Genomic DNA, 16,379 nt, shown 5'->3' with positions numbered 1-16,379 from the left:
CGGGGGTGTGCGGCCGCACAGGGCTGTGTCACCCCAGGGACAGCCTCCTCCACCAGCCCCTGCGCTGCTGTTTAATCACCGGACACTTTCTGCCTCTAAGCAACGAGCCCCGCGTTGGGAGTTACGAAATCCGGCTTTAATTGCAGGAAGAAGACTCGGAGCGTCTCAGCGCAGCGTTCGCTGCAGTTGTGAACCTGATGAATCAGGCCAGCCGGGAGTGCGAGGTGAGGCTGGACCCCAGACCCCTGCGAAGTGGAAGGTTTATGATGTGCTGGCAGACACCTGCTTCCACTACTTTTGCTAAAAGCACAAAAATTAGACTTCAGTTTTGCCCATTGCATGGCAAGAGCTCAGCCAGTGAGCCGGTGACACTAGCCTAGATTAAGGAATTTGGGGCATTTACCATCATGCGGTGGGTTACACAGTAGGTTTCGTCAGCGTTATCCTGACCAGCTGGTCCCACCTTAGCTGACAAACACCGCTGTCGGCATTTTCCATGGGCAGTACCAGGGGACCAGTGCAGATTTTAGCACTTGTGGAAAGGCAATATGGTTAGAGAGACAAAGTATCTGATGATGTCACAAATTACACTGTGTCAGCTGCCACAATTTGATTTCATTTCTTTGGTCTGTGACATCATGTAAAGGAATCCAGCTCACGTCCTGGATACAGAGATGCTCTGCGAAGTGTTATGCACTAGGTCAGAGTATTTGATGTATTTTGGGACTTATCTCCATAATAAACCACAATACAAGCAACTAAATCTGTTGATGTGTGCATTACCTCAAAGAATAAAGGATGGCAATATTTGGAAATAAGAATTGCTATCGGCCTTATTTTTGTTAAGTTTAGTCTTTGACAGTCAGAGACACGGAAAATATCAGTGAAATAAAATAGATATTTTGGAACTTTTTAGTCCCTGTGATCAAAAAGGTAACCCTGGGAAGAGTTCTCTGGTGACAACAGATGGCAGCAGAGCTGTACTCAAATACTTAGTTTGCAGTGGGGAAGCTTCAAGTATCTTTACAGTGGAGCCAGAAAAGGGCTGCAGTGCACTTAAATACAATTCTCAAAATCGCTATGATACTGGTGCCAGCCTTAAAGACACTTTACCTTCTTCACCAGCTCATTTTTTCAGTATTAACATGTTCTGCTTTTAGAGCACTGCTCCTTCACATGCCCTGCAGAACCAGTCTTCACTGGCTAGGTTGCAAAGCAGCTAGCTTGCATATCGATCCTATTAGGGATCCATAAACTAGGCCTTCTTCCACTAGAGCTTTTTGAAGAGCCTGATTGGGTAGATGTTTCTAGACATTCCTTCTGATATTTTTATGAATTCAGTTCTGAGCTGTCAGGGAGTCCCCGAGTATTGTGTCGAGAGACAGGGCTGACAATTTTGTATCAGAAGGCAGATGCCCAGGCATCGTTTTCATCCTCACACAAGAACAAACCAGCCAATTAACACAGGTCAGTAGCTGTGCAGTTCTGCTTTTAATTGTAAGTCTGCAGTACTTGTGAGAATGGCTTTGGTGTTTCTCCGCATAATATTCTCCATTTCTATTGTTGTCTAGAAGTACTATAGCTTCAGGGCAGCCTGTAGATGCAAAGAGCATGAGATCAAACACATCTGCAGGTATCATGGCAGGCAAGCAGGGGAAAGAGAGCTGGAGACCTCTGAAGAAGAGGTAAGTAGGTGGTTTTGATTAAAGGTTATTCCTTCCCTCAGCCATGGGACAATTGTTATCCATCTAGTGTCTGTGACACTTGCTTACACTGATGTATGTGGTTTGACATCTTGTTCATATGAACACCTGGACCGATATGAGCCTTCTGTTGGGGTGGGGGAGCAGGGTAACTTCTGGTGGCACTAATCAGTGTCATATCAGTCCTTTTGTGGAGGGGAAAATTTCATGGACATAAAGCATCCCCTCTCTCAGGGGCTGAATTTGCCTTTTGTGTTTTATCATTAGAAAACAGCATCTTTTTCTTTCCAGAGGACTGAAGACTCTGTAGCACCCAGTGAAGCTCAAACTTGCCAGCAACATGTAAGTTTATAGAATACTTTGTTTTTAGATAGAGGTTTAGCATTTCTTTATCATTTTGCATCAAGCTGGTTAAAATTTGTCATCAGGTGTGGAGACTTTGTGATAGCACAGAAGGTTAACCCGTGGTGCATTCACAGTCCTAATGTATGTATAGGTGGGCAGTAGAATGGGCATAAGAGACTTTGTGATCACGATTAGTTATAAACCAGACTGTGGCATTCTGGAACGTAACCAGTTAAGAGTCTACTTTATATTTTGGACTGGTACAGAATGTCAAACACTGATTAATCTTTAGGCTCTTGTGAATTGCATCAGCAACAATAACCCAGCTGAAATTCTTTGAGTATGGCACTTGCTAATTTTTGTACTGACAGAAACACTTTACAGTTTTCTCCATGCTGCCTGTATATTTTGAAAAATCTTAGAATGTTTAAATAGCAGGCAAAGTGTAATTTTTTTACCCAAATTAAAAATTTTTATTATTGTGGGAAATCTAAGATGACTAAACAGTAAAGAAACTTTCCCCCCTCCTCCCCTCCAAAGACCAGACAAGTTTCCAAAGACATCTACATTGAAGTTTCTCCTGGCATCTATTCTGTCACAGCAACCTCAGAGGACATGGTGCAACAAACCCACGTGGTGGATATCAACGCAGGCCAAAGTATTGATTTAACTTTTGTTCTATGATGTTTGTTGTTTCTCGGCCTTCACAGGAATAAAATACAAGGCTGTTTTAATCCATGTAATGAACCATGTATACCTTTTTCTTGTTAGCACTTTAACAGTATCCTCCTCTTTGGGACTCCATTTTTATGATCTGTATATTTGTTTTCTACTTAACGCAATTATATGCAGCCCACTTTGTACACTGATTTTATAAATATTTGTACATTGTGTGCCTTAAATCCAATTATGTAACTATGTAGTTCTAGGTTCTTATGCTTTAAACAATTAAAGATAGAATCAGTGGAATAAAATACATAATTTAGTCTTTTTGATGACAGCTTCTTTTATATTATCCTCAGACAGAACACTTGACCATACAGAGCATGATCCACGTGGTATGAATATGGATGTACATTAGCTTCTGTGGGCTGGCACTGATTGTAGAGCAGCTGGCTCACAATGCATCTCTCCTATCTGTACTTTTATTATTCTGATAAAGAAATAAAATGCAAATGAAATTCACTATCTAGGACTCCAGCTCAGGAAGGTGCTTGAATATGTGTCAGATGTTCAGTATAGGCAGATAAGCTATTGACACTTCAGCTCCTGTCTCTCTGCAGGCTCTCCTAGGCTAAACACTAGTGAGCTGCCTTTTCCAGTAGACAGTAGGGTCCTCTGACCTGTCTCCTGTTTCCTGCAACTCCCTCTGAGCAACTGCAGGCTGCAGCTTAGGGCCATGTTCATACACTGTAAACGTGAGCAGTCCCACTAACAAGACTGCGTGGATGCTTAACTCCCCTGAAGGATCAGATTCCACAGTTAGCATTAGTGACATGACCTATATATAGCTGTAATCTTTTTGGAGCTGGTGGTATTAAGGTTGCAGTTAATTTTCATGGGGATATAAAATTCGGTGACTTGAATGCTGGATCTCTCAGCATTTTGTTGTTTGTATCTACAGTAGCAGGTCCTTTACCCTCTGGCTACTTTCTCCTCTGCTTTAATCCTGAAAAAATATTTTCAACTAGCAGCTTGTATTGTTTCTCCATTCCTTCTAGCTTCTACAAAAAGAAATCACTATGCTGAATTACTCTGGCTGACTCTAGAGAACTGTAGACAAATTGGATGTTTATTAGACCCTTGCTGTGCATCTGTTCAGGCTCATACTAATTTACCTGATCTCTCCAGAATTGTAAAGCCAAGTCCTAATAATTAGAAATTTAATGTAACTCCTTGGAGTAAAGAATGAGGATGCTGAAATTCAATGTGGGTAGAAATAGTTTCTCGTTATTAAGATTATACAGTTACCCATAAAGATATTCTACAGAGGCAGTACCTAAATCAGAATGATTGATTTGCTTAATAAATGTTACACTGTTACAGTATAAGCTGTTTACCTGAAATTTCAGCTCCTAAACTTCATCGGTTGGACATTTATTGAATTCTGATTGATTATGTCTGCTTTGTTGCAAGTAAGTTCTTTGCTGTTTTTTCTGTCTGTCCTCTTCTGACATGGTCTGTATTGTCAAGCTTGCCATCTCCTACACAAGTCACTTTACATTTATCATCCGACTCTGTTTTCTTTCTTGTTGTTTTATATCTTTGGTTTTTTGATGCTGCAAAACCTTCTTCCTGGAGGACAGAAAACAAATCGCTCGGAAGTTTAGCCTAAAAGCATCAGTGTCTTTGTCACTGCTGCTTTCCTGGCTGTAAGATAGGTACCTCTGCCTCATGTAGCTTTAATGATGGTACCATTTCTGTGCTAGTACAAACTTTACTACTGAGAAACAGAGGTGTACAAAGCTGTTAGGCTTTGACCAAAAACTTTGCTCCTTTAGAAGTTATGAGAATTTTTGTTGACTGCAGTGGGAGGACATTAGCCCCACAGAGAACACCTCTGAGGAAACCTGCTCTTTAGCTTCACTTGTTTGTTGCAAGTGACTCCTGATGCGGCCTGTATTATATGCTAAAACTGCTTCACCTATCTCAAGGAGTAGCAATGTATCTTTCCAATGTATCTGTAGGAAACATACAGTTAATAAGTTGGTAGGCATCTGCTTAAAATTAATGCCTATAATTGCGAGAATACAAGATATATTCCAGTATATTCTCTGTTCACTAAGACATGTTATTAACAGATTAATCTTCTCCTAAAGAAAATCATGCAAGTTTAGCAAGTTCAAAGTTTTACTCTGCACTCAGCTCACAGCAGCAAGAGCATGAAGGTACAAAGGAGCTAATATTTGATTTCTGATACATCATTTATTAATTGCAACCCTGATGCTCTTGTGTGGAGCAGTGCTTCTGTTCATCCTGCCATTCTCTTACATCTTCCTGCAAGTTTTTTTCTTCTTTTTAATGCTTGCTTTTTTGACATTCATGTTCTGATTTTTTTTCCCACAAGTTTTTCTAAAACAGTTAACTGGTGGAATCTTTTCCATTTTACCAAGTAGCTTCAGTCCTCCCTGAGGGTTTTAGGATTTTTGTTTTGTTTTAATTAGTGTAGAAGTTTCCTGTCTATCACAAAACTGGTGGATGGCCTTAGCAAGCAGTTAAGTTAGAAACAATGTATTTTTCTAGCCAACTTCCGGATCATTAACAAGAATATTTCTTCCATTCAAATAAACCACAGGCTTACATAAATACAGTATTAATACAGACTACCTTACCCTCAATGACAGCTTGAAATCTTGGTCTCTTAAGATTTCTTTCATGGTGAGTTGCCCTCTGGGAGGCTGCTCGATGGTTTCAAACATTGCACTCCGATTAGTTGGGGCAACATGGGACATGTCCCCAACAGAGGTGGCTTTGGATTCCGGCATGCTCTTTGTACATGTGCTGCTGTGATTGCCAGGTCCTGTGAAGGAGCAAAAATGTATCTAAGAGTGAAACTAGAACTGAAATGGAGAAACATTCATTTCAGAAGAGAGGAAAATGCACTGCAAGCCTGACAAGAATGCTTTCAGGTTATTCTGCATGGACTAGCTATGAAGGTTAATGAAGATGTTAGCATCATAAAAAGTGTAGCAAAATGATGGGGAACAAACTCAGACAAGGATATTTCTGGTTCCAAATAAAATTCTGGTAGTTTGTCCTGGTAGTTTTCCATTGGATGAGTTGCCAAGAGAAGAGCCAGCATGCAAGATGAGAAGGGTGCCCAGAACACATTTGGTTTTTTCCCCTTTGGCTGCTGCTTCCCTGTGGGGGTGTCAAAAGGTACCTGAATTACTGGGATGGGACTTGCAGTGGCTTCTTTTCCAGTATTTCCACTCGGGTCTTGCAGAATCCTTTAGCCTGGGGCTCTCAAGACAGCTGGAGCCTGTGTTAACAGCACTGTCCACCACAGTACGCTTACTGGGGAATGGCTCCAGGTCCCACTCTGAATCAGAAGAGGGGGAAGACGCTGCCATAGCTGCTGCTGCTTCTTGTTTTGGGCCTTTCAGTTCCAGAAGACACGGAGAGGGCTCACTGCTGGACTCTGCCTCTTCAGCTTTGCTCTGAAAGACCAGAGATCTGGAGGGAAGAGTCCACCAGGCATCAACATGGGGATAGCAGCGGCAGATGCACCTTATGTACGCTGATGAGCAGCACATACCACCACAGTGACAGTGGAAATGTGGCAAGCAGGGTGAGCACAGCAAGCAGTGCTTGGCAAGGCTACATACCGCACAAACAGGAATTAGACATGGTTTAAGAGTGCAGGAAAAAATACAAAAGTTAGTGTCTGGACTTTCTCTGGGCTTCACCCTGCTGGTGAAGGGCATGTGGATCATCTCTACAGTCCTCTTCCACAGGCTAGGAGGGACCCACAGAGCCACACCACTCGGGAGTTTTACTTTCTTGTCATTCCAGAACTGGACCATAATTTCTTCATCTTCTGAGGCTGCTGAGAGAAAAGGTAAGCAACCATAAGCAGCTGGTCTGCCGCGGCAGTGCACATACACAGATCAGGCTTTGCAGCTTTATGCACTTTCTTCTCATGTTAAGTGGTAGGATCAACCATCACCCCTCTCTGTAACACCTCACCATAATGTCACAGAGGGTGGAGTGGGCAGCTAGGGCACCGTTGGTGTGACAGCAGGTCTGGCAATGTCTTTCCTCCCAATTTGTCATCAGATGATCAAGAAAATGCTAAGTAACTTTTGTTACTGCCAAAGTTAGCAGTAATGCTCCGAGAATAGCATCTTGATAGTGAAGCTTGACTGTCAGACATGGGAAAAATGAATGAGTTACTGAAGGCTCCTATGTTTGGGTAATAAAATCCCCCCGAGATGTACCATTCAGTACAAACGTGAACACTCAAGCACAGACGGGTACTCCCTGAGAGCTGCCTCGCTTACATCCCTCATGAAAAAGCCACCGTCCTTCACATGGCAGACACAGCCTTGTCCAAGCAGATGGGAAATAGCACATCCACGGACAAGGAAGATGACATTTTTATATGTCACAACTTCCTTAGGGTCAGACTGGGGAGGTTACATGCAGACATCCATCAGCAAGTCCCATCAGCTCCCGCAAGCTTTAACCAACACTAAACTGCAGTCTGTGCACTGGCATTTCTCTGTCAGTAGCACCATGACAAGAGTATCCTGACAGTCTCATCCATGTCCTGGAGCAAGGCAAGGAAGAAGAGGGCAGCATCTTTCTTACCTCGTAATGGGTCCCTTGTCTCAGTGCCTGTGAGGATGGTTCCTGGGCCATACCTGGCCATATCTGGCTCCCAAGGTGCCAGCACTTTGTCTCCAGGGAGTAAGGAGTGCTTCATCCCATTCACATATTCCAGGATGTCATCCTTTGCTGTTTTTTGCACACACACTGGATGTCTTCCACTTGACACAAGTGGTTTGGCAAACTCTACCAGGAACATGCCTGTTTCACCCTGTTACCAGGAAAAAAATAATAGTTCCTCTGAAAAACAGTCCATAATGTGTCAGGTCACGTAACCTTCACCAGGAGGCCATTCTGTGGCTACATGGCTAGGTCAAAACACCCAGCAAGCCTGAATAGTAACTAAATAGTGCACAATGTTAGTCCAGCATTGAGACAGCCAGAAAAACCTCTGTGAGGCTCACCAGAAAGCAGGCTGAGTGAAGCATACCTACAGATTCACTGCTACTAGGACCTGTATTTTCTTCCCCAAGAGAAAAATCTACAGATAGAGTGCAACTGGATTTCACAAACCATGCCATGTGTACCAGATAACAAGGGACACTGAAGCCGTTCAGACCTGTTCTTCAGTCATGCCCAAGTCCTTCCTCATTACATACAACACTAACTCGCTTCTTGGGGCAATTGTTGGGAATTTTTATTTTCTTTTAAATTAAGGCCTGTCAGGAGGCTTGCCATCAACAATGGAATGAGGTACTTCCCTGTTCTTGAGAAAGAATAGGCCCCTTTTTCTGTTAAGTTTGAAGTGCTAACACACTCATGAATTAAAGCTTTCACTAACACTTCTGAAGGCACCGAGCCATTGGTCTGTAGCTGACTCAAGCTGGAAGTGTGTACATAAAACATGAACGCTTTTCCTGTGCTGTTGATGGTTATGTGTCTACACACAACAGCAGTCAGGACACTGCTCCCAACACTACTTATGCTGTCTGAGCCTGGCTCAATGCCCAGCGCCAGCAGAAGCAGAGGGCCTGCTCTTGCAAGGTGCACATCAACATTGCTCTCACCAGGAAGTAGGAGGCTGGGGGCATCCATCTTCTGCACAAGATGAAGATCCCCAAAACACACCTGCTCACCCCTAGAAACAGGCTCAGTAAAGGAGGCTGAGCAGAGCAAGGATCTGATCATTATTAGTTTATTGGTGCCTGAGGCTGTGCTGCGTGCAAGAGGCTCACTTGGCGTGCCAGGCAGCAGGAGGTGAGGACAGCCCAGAATCAGGCACATCGGGAGCTTTATGAATCAACATCACCAGGAGCATCAGCAGTCCTGGTGATCTGTTCACTAATTCATGCACCAGCTGAAATCAAAACTGCTACACTGAACTCGGGCGGTGCATGAGGACTGCTGGTGGGCTGGACACCCTATTCTACACACCCACAGTTACCACACCACAACCATCACTCACCTCTAGCTCCTCTTTTACTGTACCACGGTAATAAAATCCATCTTGTTCCCCTCTCACCAGCACAGGGACATTGCTGTCTAAGCCTACTGATCTTGATGCACTCAGCCTCTTCCATGCTGGGCCAGGGGAGGGGAGGCAATGGGTAATCCAATGGCACCTTGGAAAAAAAGAAAATGGGTCAGCACTGGGAGAAACAGCTTCTGTAGGTCACAAAAATAAAAAAAGAAAGAAGAACTGGATCACTTAATATCATTTTTTAGCATTCCCACAGACCAAAGCACGCGGGAAGAAAGAGAAAACTTGCTTGTGCTGGGACAATTCCTTGCTCATGGGAAAAAACATCAGTGCCTGGTTTTACTCAGATTTCTTTGGTTCTGGGTTTAGAGGAAGTGAGCCAGGCATACACTGGAATCCTGGGCCAGCATTACCTGCACCAGTCTCTTTGCTGTTTACATGGCAAACCAACGCAACCCATAAGATCAGGAGAAAGGATCCATCTCCAGCACAGAGCACAACAAAGGTGCACCCGAGAGCACTGTAGCTGGTGGTTTACACTGAGGCATTCAGCGAACAACAGAAAAGTGAACAACAAAGCTGCTGGTTGATGACAGTTTCAAGTTCAAAACAGGAAAAATAATCCCCTGTCACAAAGCATTAGAAACATTTCACAGAAGACAGCTGCTAACACAAGATGCCTTTATTTATCCAAATAACATTAAAGGAACGTTTCTTTGATAGGAGGTTTACTCAGGCTTTGCTTTTCATAATCTCCAGGGTAGAAAATCACTTTAGTAAATGACATCTAAAAAATTGCCAGTGCAGGGGATAAGAAAGCTCAAATTATGTTCAAGCTGCTAGTTTATTAATCTGACACATCAGCCTGTTTTATCCTATTAGATACTATGAAAAAGAACAAATCACAGACTCAAACAAGAACTTGATTTTACCTCTGGGGGGTGAGGGGCTCAGCGAGCCAGGTGGGATACACTACGAAAGAGCTCCCACAGCAGAGGCTGGTGGTAGGTACGATGTTGGAGGACGAGTACTTGGCCAGAGCTGGCATTACACTGCAACACCTGTGACCTGTAGGCAGGAACCCTTCCAAGTGAGCCATTCTTGCCAAGGAGCTACCTGCAGGACTCAGTCGTGATCTCTTGGCAGAAAAGAGATAACGTACTGCCATTTGCCAGGACAAGCAAATGTGTGTATCTCAAGAACTCAGCTTTCATTATTTGTTGTTTCTTATTTAAAAAGAAAGAATGCAGAATACTCAAACTAGCATTTGGTCAGATGAATCCATATCACTGACTTCATCCCTCTTCAGTCACCCAAATCCTGACCTGTTAGAGAGACAGAAACACCCAAGGAAACTAGAAATGCTGTGACAATCCCCAGGAAAGCAGTAGCTTTCACCTCCCTCCAACTTTTGTTTCCCTCTGTAACACCCAGCTCTTTTCTTACACCTACACTCTTTAAAGCTTTCTCGTACACAGTGCCAGCCAAACCTTCCCTATTTTACAAGCTGAGAAACTACAGCTGAAGTTGTCAAGTTGAGTAAACGTGACAGTTTTTGAACATCATGTCAGATTACAGTTGCCTGTTACTTGTTTTATTTGTAGTGATGTATTAAGAGGAAATATTTTGATCTTTCAGCTGTCCTGTCATGTTTTATAACAGTAGGATTATGGCTTGCCATGAGAAAGAACTGAGATGCTCAGATTTGACAAGTGATAACTATTCAGAGGCTGTCACTGTAAGATTGATGATGTGATGCTATTTCTGGTAATCTAACAAGATGTAGTAGACAACCTTCCACTTGTTTTTTGGGTTTTTTAGTTTGGTTTGTTCTTTTAATATTGCTTAGAAATGTTTAGCAAGCCTAGGGTAAAATTTGTATGGCAATTCAACAACATATAAATTTTAAGTGCCCAACTTATTTTATAAAATACAGTTTAAGTACTCATATTATGTTTAAATGTTATTTTGTCTCTTATCTAAGAGATATGATCTGTGAGTCCTTTTTATGAGGACTGCCAGATATATATCATTTCAGGAAACCAACATACCAAGCTCAGCAAGAAGAGTGGATTAACTGCTGCAAAATGGGTCTTGAAGTCAGCAAATCAACACAATATATTCACTTGTTTCAGATCTACACAAACTCCCCTATTTATAAACCAAAACAAGATGGGATCGGTAATACTTTGCAAAGAAATGCAGCTACCAATTCTACATTAAAGCACATTTTAAACTCCTTCATCGCTGTTGCTGCTGACTGCTAGGTCCCCTATTCCTGTATAAAACACGACACTGACAAAGGCAATTGCACAACACTTTGAAGTTTGGTTTTTTTTCTGGATAACTCCAAGTACTCCTACACAGCAGTGTTTCAAACTTACCAGCTATGATAACACTGTATCTGGTGGACTTGGACTTAGTCCTGGTGCAGAAATCTTGTCCTTTTGTCTGTTTGAGGCAGGAAGCCATTTGCTGCCAGTGTTTCCTAGTTGCTACGGAGCTTGCCACAGCCGTTACTACCAGGATCAGACACCCTGGCCTTACTGGTTAAAAACCAGTAAGGAACGTGACTACATGCCACTCATCTGCTCAAGAGTGCGCTGGAAGACTGCAGGGGCAGAGAAGGGATTATGAGAGGGCACCTAGGCTGCCTGCCTACTATTGCATGGCAAAAAAATAGCATCCTAAGAAGCTACAGTTCAGATTTAGAAAAAAAAAAAGCCCACCACCACAGGGTGGGATGACAAATAAATTGCTTCAAAATGCAGACAGAAAGCTTGAAGCTGAGACAAACTATGGTCAAATCATTTTGCAAACTTCTAATTTTCACAATAAAGGCAAAGAATTAATTAATTCTACCCTTTTCCTGCAAAGTATGTATCAAAACCATACCAAAATACAATGCAGAAATTACCTGTTAATCTCTGCTGTGAACCCTAATCTTCATTTTCTCCTTTACAAACTTTAACTCCTCTTTGTTCTTTTTTCTTTTCTGGGGGGCAGAGGAATACTTAATTGCATTTTGTAGGCATTTTTCAATTCACTGCTGTTAAAAAAAAAAAGGGGAGGGGGGAATGATTGCAATTAGGGACAAGGAAACAGCACTTGGGAAGTCTGTAACCATTTTCTGTACATTCTGCTGCACCCACAGACTACCTACTCTCATGCTATCAGCAGAATTGTTTAATATCAATAACAGAATCCCCTTACATATAGCAAATGTTAAGAACATTTTGCAAATTATGAGCTAAACTCTATTCACCATCTTCATTCACCATCTTCAACTCTATTCACCAAATCTATTCTACAGCTAAAAACACCAATAGTACAGAGGAACAGACTGGGAGGTCGAGGAAGACCACCCCAGACCTCAATCATTATCAGTGAGCCTCAAAAATTCCTTTTGCAGGATTTTCCCCACCACCACCCAAGGCCCAGACCTTGCCAACCCTCTTTATACTGTGTATTATGTGAGCAGTCCTAGTAATTTTTAAGGGCACTGACAGCTGAAGAAGAATCCAATTCTCAACAGAAATTAGGCTAAGTCAGCAGTTTTTAATGAGATCAGAATATGCATCAATAAGAAAAGGAGGGAAGAGCGCTTGCAAGATGTTATGTTCTTCCTGTGTTCAGTAACCATGCCTCAGAGAGCTGCTACCCTCCTCTTTTTATTTTCCCCCTTTTAAACTAAGTTATCCTTTCTGTTGACATAACAACATTCCCAGGAACCTTTAAAAAGGCCTTTTAAGAAAAACATTGGCAATGATAAGTAACATTACAGAAAATGAGAGGAATCTCAGTCCCATCAGTGAAAAGATTTTATTTTAAAGCACTCAGGTTGTGATGATACATAGTTACTTCACACAAATAGGCATTACATTTTTGGTCTGGTGACAATTTTAGAAATGTTTTCAGATTTCCACAAATTAACTAATTTAGGCCATTCAGATGAGATTTCCCCAGTTGACTTTTTCATATCTAAGTGTAGTTACTATCTGCAAAATTAAAACTCTTTTCTGTGGGCTGATACAGACACATGCTATGATCTGCTCCTAAGATGTGCAAGGAACATGCACATCACTAATACAGTGGCTACTAGGTTCCCAGACAGGATACCTTTTGCTGGGTTTGGAATGGTTAGATTGTCTTCAAAAATTGGTTTTGTTTGTTAAGTGCTTTAGGTTCCTGGCTTGGCTCCATGACATTTTTTTCTGCCACCACGGAATCACTGTACAGAACAGACTGCAGGTAGCTAATGTATTTTATTGCAGCACGGAGTGTCTCTACTTTGCTGAGACGTTTCTCCAAGTATTCCTTAGGTAGGTGATGCCTCAGTTTAGCATAGCCTTCATTGACACATTTAACCCTCTGTCTTTCCCTCTCATTCCTCTTTCTGATGAAAGCTGGCCCACAGGTGTACTCATTTCTGCGGTAACTGGAATGGGGCATTTGGTAGGGTTTTCACTGTAGAAGTTCTCTGTGATGAGATGTTCAGATGTGAAAGGAAGGAATGACAAATCTTCCAAGCAAGTGACCTGGTTTGGTGTTTCTGGGTACACGTGAAACGTGACCACCGGATCGGCACAGAAGGGTCTAGCCAGCTGTACGTGCTGAGCCTCAGTACAGATGGACAGCTTGTCCATGAAGTCACGGTAGCTCTTGTCATCCGTCGGGTTCTGCATTGAACCTGGAAATGCACAATTACATAATAGTTCAAACAACTCATACTGAACAGTAAGGAAAAAAAACTCACCTGGACTTACCAACACTCGGCAGTACCCGCATTTTCCAGAAGAGATTTTTAGTGCATTTGTCACATTTCACAATGGTGTTGTAAGATTGTTACATAGAGCAGGCAATGTCCCATTTGAAAATACAACAAAGTGCAAGTCAGCAACACTGATTAAAGTAATTCACAACAGATTTTAAGAAAATAAAGCCACTAAAGCTTCCTAAAGGAAACAGCAAACAGTCCCCCTCTCACCTCAGCTTTAGAAATGAAGAGAATCTACCTTTATGTACTCTGCATAGGTCTAGCTCGCTCCAAATCCACCAAAACTTACATCCCTACAGACAATAAACAAAGCAGGCCAACATCTGAGGCATTCTCTCCACCCCCTTCTCCTCCCTGAAAAATATTAAATCTACAATTCCAGTAACAGACTCCCTATCCATACCAAAAATCCTTCAAAGACAAAATTAATTTTTCTTCTCTATTAATTTGATTTCTCATGCACTATACTATCTTAATTAGATGGAAAACTTGTGCAGGGAATGGATCTCAATCTTAATTTTATGTCTGGCAAGTATGGCATCCATTCTACATAAGAAGTTTTACAAGAACTTTAGAGGATAAATTTCTGCTAAAACTAACATGCTCCTTCTGCACTCACCGACAGATTAAACACAGATAAGAAATACTAAATACAATCCTACTGATAGAGGATTATGAAATAATCAGTGTATTAAAGGAAAAAATGCATGTCCTAATAATATTGTTCAAACTATAAATTATTTTACTAAGAAGGGACTGCAGACAGTTGTTGGGGCACCACTAGAAACCTGTAACTCAGACTGGCCTACTAAAACCACATACCCTCTCTTCATAGCAGCACTACAGCAGGTGTAATTACTCAAATCACCCTTCTATATTTATTAGAAATATAATCTTGCAGTGTTTTATAGGAAGCTGCATTATAGTGCCTTCCCAATATCATTGTTCAAACAGCTAAATATCAGCATAACTAGAATAACTGTTACCTAACAGTTACTTAAAAATAAATTTTAAATAGCTAGTTAATTTTTTAAAAATTACTGTGATCCACCCTCATGGATTGCAAGCAATACTTGCCTACACAGAATCTATCAAAAAATGCTCTTACTTACCATCCACTTCCACACCTACACATTGCTGCCTAACACACTTAGGTCATGTTCCACTCTCCAAAATGGAAAACACACCTGAACATTAAACTAAGTTACTAGAAACATCTAGATTCTGTACTCACAAAAATTTTGCAAAGGTTAAAATATTCCAACCACGGTTCCATAACATAAATTGGATCCTCTTAATTCTTCACAGATATTTTAATGTTTTCTAATGACTTCATAACTGCCACAGCTAATACAGAGAGAATTTTTACTCAGTATGGACCTATTCTCAAAACATCTATCAAAATGCCTCTGTATCCAGTGTTGTCTCTTTCTAATGCACATAAATCTCAACAGAAATCCTACAAGTTAAGAATTCATTATAGATGCTGTCAAGAAAAGAGAGAAAGTCACATGCATCTTAAACAGGTACTTCTGTGTAGGTAGGCTGAAAGCATGAACAAACACCCATTTTATATCCATATGCATGTAGAAAATCAGAGGTGAATAGTCATTACAAAATGAAAATAGTAAATAGTCATCTTTCCCTTTTCTACTTAGGCAGATTGGGTTATTCTCTAAAAACTTTCTACTGCTAACAACTTAAAAACATTACCCGAGGGAAAAAAGTCTGTTACACAGAAAAAAATATCGCAAAACACCACTATAGAGCAAGAAAACAAAACCAACACAACCCCTCAAGAAGAGATACTTGCAGTATTCGTTGCTTATTACTGACACTTCTGCTGCATCACAGCATTAGATAAAACAGTTATCTGCTGCCTTACTACCTGCACAAAGAGCAAAATGCAAGCGGTAGGATCGTTTTCCTTTTAGACTAGAGACTCACCAATCTTCAGATGAAAGTAAAATCCAAGGAAGCAAGACGTGCTATTTTAAGACTGATGAATACCTGAAAATATCTGAATGATATTAAAAAAAAGTTAATGTTCCATTCTTCTTACACTTTATTAAATAAGAGATCATATTAAACACGATTCATTAAAAAGCTACGGAAGCACTGAATAGCTGGTAGAAGTGATCTACAAAAACACTGATACTCAGTGAAGATCTGTTGCTAGATAGAGCAATACACAAGTCTCTTACCTGAATTATGTAGCTTGTCCCGCTGAGTCAATGACTGCTGCAATTTATAGTCAATTGACAACATGCAAAGCAGTTTATAGTTAGATCTGCTCATTTCTGGTTTGGCTTTTCCACCCACACCACAGCTATAATGGCAACAAAACTTGGCATTAAGGGCTAGAAATTTTAAAACTGTATTGAACACAACCAGATTACCTGAAAAATTTTAGGAATGGACTTTGTTTACTTCCTGTAGGTGTTCTGTTAGTTTACTAAAGCAGTATTTTCATTTATTGCCATTTTGTACTTTAATGTCCATATATAACAATCAGCTAGAATTTAGTTAAATGTTTACCACCAAGGCATAAGCAAACTCATTTTCATAGCTTCATTTTAAACACAGAAACTCAGCATTTATTTAGAAGAAACTTGTGATGGATTTGCCTCCAAATTAGAGGTGAGGACACACATTAGTTAGCATAACACCCTCAAACTTAATCTTCATTATACCTATAATTTTGGGAAATTCCCTTAATGTTAAGAAGTACAATATCATATAAAAGGTCTCTAATAAAACATTTATGGAGGCAGACAAGACAAGATTTGAAAACAGTGAGGGA

At 41.1% G+C, this 16,379-nt stretch overlaps 3 protein-coding genes across 3 annotated transcripts; 1 reads left to right on the top strand and 2 right to left on the bottom strand.

The window, feature by feature from the left end:
* Positions 1–146: 146 nt before the first annotated feature.
* AKIP1 (A-kinase interacting protein 1) lies at positions 147–2,732 on the top strand (the record flags this gene model as incomplete). The annotated part of the gene is made up of 4 exons (XM_029083876.1): positions 147–224; positions 1,572–1,685; positions 1,995–2,045; positions 2,589–2,732. Coding segments are annotated over 4 exons (387 nt in total), but the record flags the coding sequence as incomplete, so codon positions are not given.
* A 1,431-nt stretch (positions 2,733–4,163) lies between these two features.
* On the bottom strand, positions 4,164–9,898 carry CUNH11orf16 (chromosome unknown C11orf16 homolog). The gene is made up of 7 exons (XM_029083877.1): positions 9,732–9,898; positions 8,785–8,941; positions 8,448–8,450; positions 7,362–7,590; positions 5,932–6,594; positions 5,381–5,568; positions 4,164–4,343 (listed from the first exon to the last, which is right to left on the bottom strand). Exons 1-7 carry the CDS (start codon positions 9,896–9,898, stop codon positions 4,164–4,166), a joined length of 1,587 nt encoding a protein of 528 aa, XP_028939710.1.
* A 3,041-nt stretch (positions 9,899–12,939) lies between these two features.
* ASCL3 (achaete-scute family bHLH transcription factor 3) lies at positions 12,940–13,484 on the bottom strand. Its single transcript, XM_010163433.1, is given in 2 exon segments — positions 12,940–13,262; positions 13,265–13,484. Coding segments are annotated over 2 exon segments (543 nt in total).
* Between the last annotated feature and the right edge of the window lie 2,895 nt (positions 13,485–16,379).

This window comes from Antrostomus carolinensis, unplaced genomic scaffold, assembly GCF_000700745.2.
Source record: "Antrostomus carolinensis isolate BGI_N321 unplaced genomic scaffold, ASM70074v2 scaffold5122, whole genome shotgun sequence".
NCBI classification, from domain to species: Eukaryota; Metazoa; Chordata; class Aves; order Caprimulgiformes; family Caprimulgidae; genus Antrostomus; species Antrostomus carolinensis.
This window is presented reverse-complemented; position numbering and strand designations above follow the sequence as displayed.

Bases quoted from the DNA above. Each gene is read 5' to 3' on its own strand.
- CUNH11orf16 (XM_029083877.1), bottom strand. From the start codon at position 9,898: ATGGCTCACTTGGAAGGGTTCCTGCCTACAGGTCACAGGTGTTGCAGT. The intron at 8,942-9,731 runs GTAAAATCAAGT...TTTTTTTCCAAG, and splicing joins GAGCCCCTCACCCCCCAGAG to GTGCCATTGGATTACCCATT. The intron at 5,569-5,931 runs GTACCTTTTGAC...GCTCCTTCACAG, and splicing joins GTCCCATCCCAGTAATTCAG to GACCTGGCAATCACAGCAGC.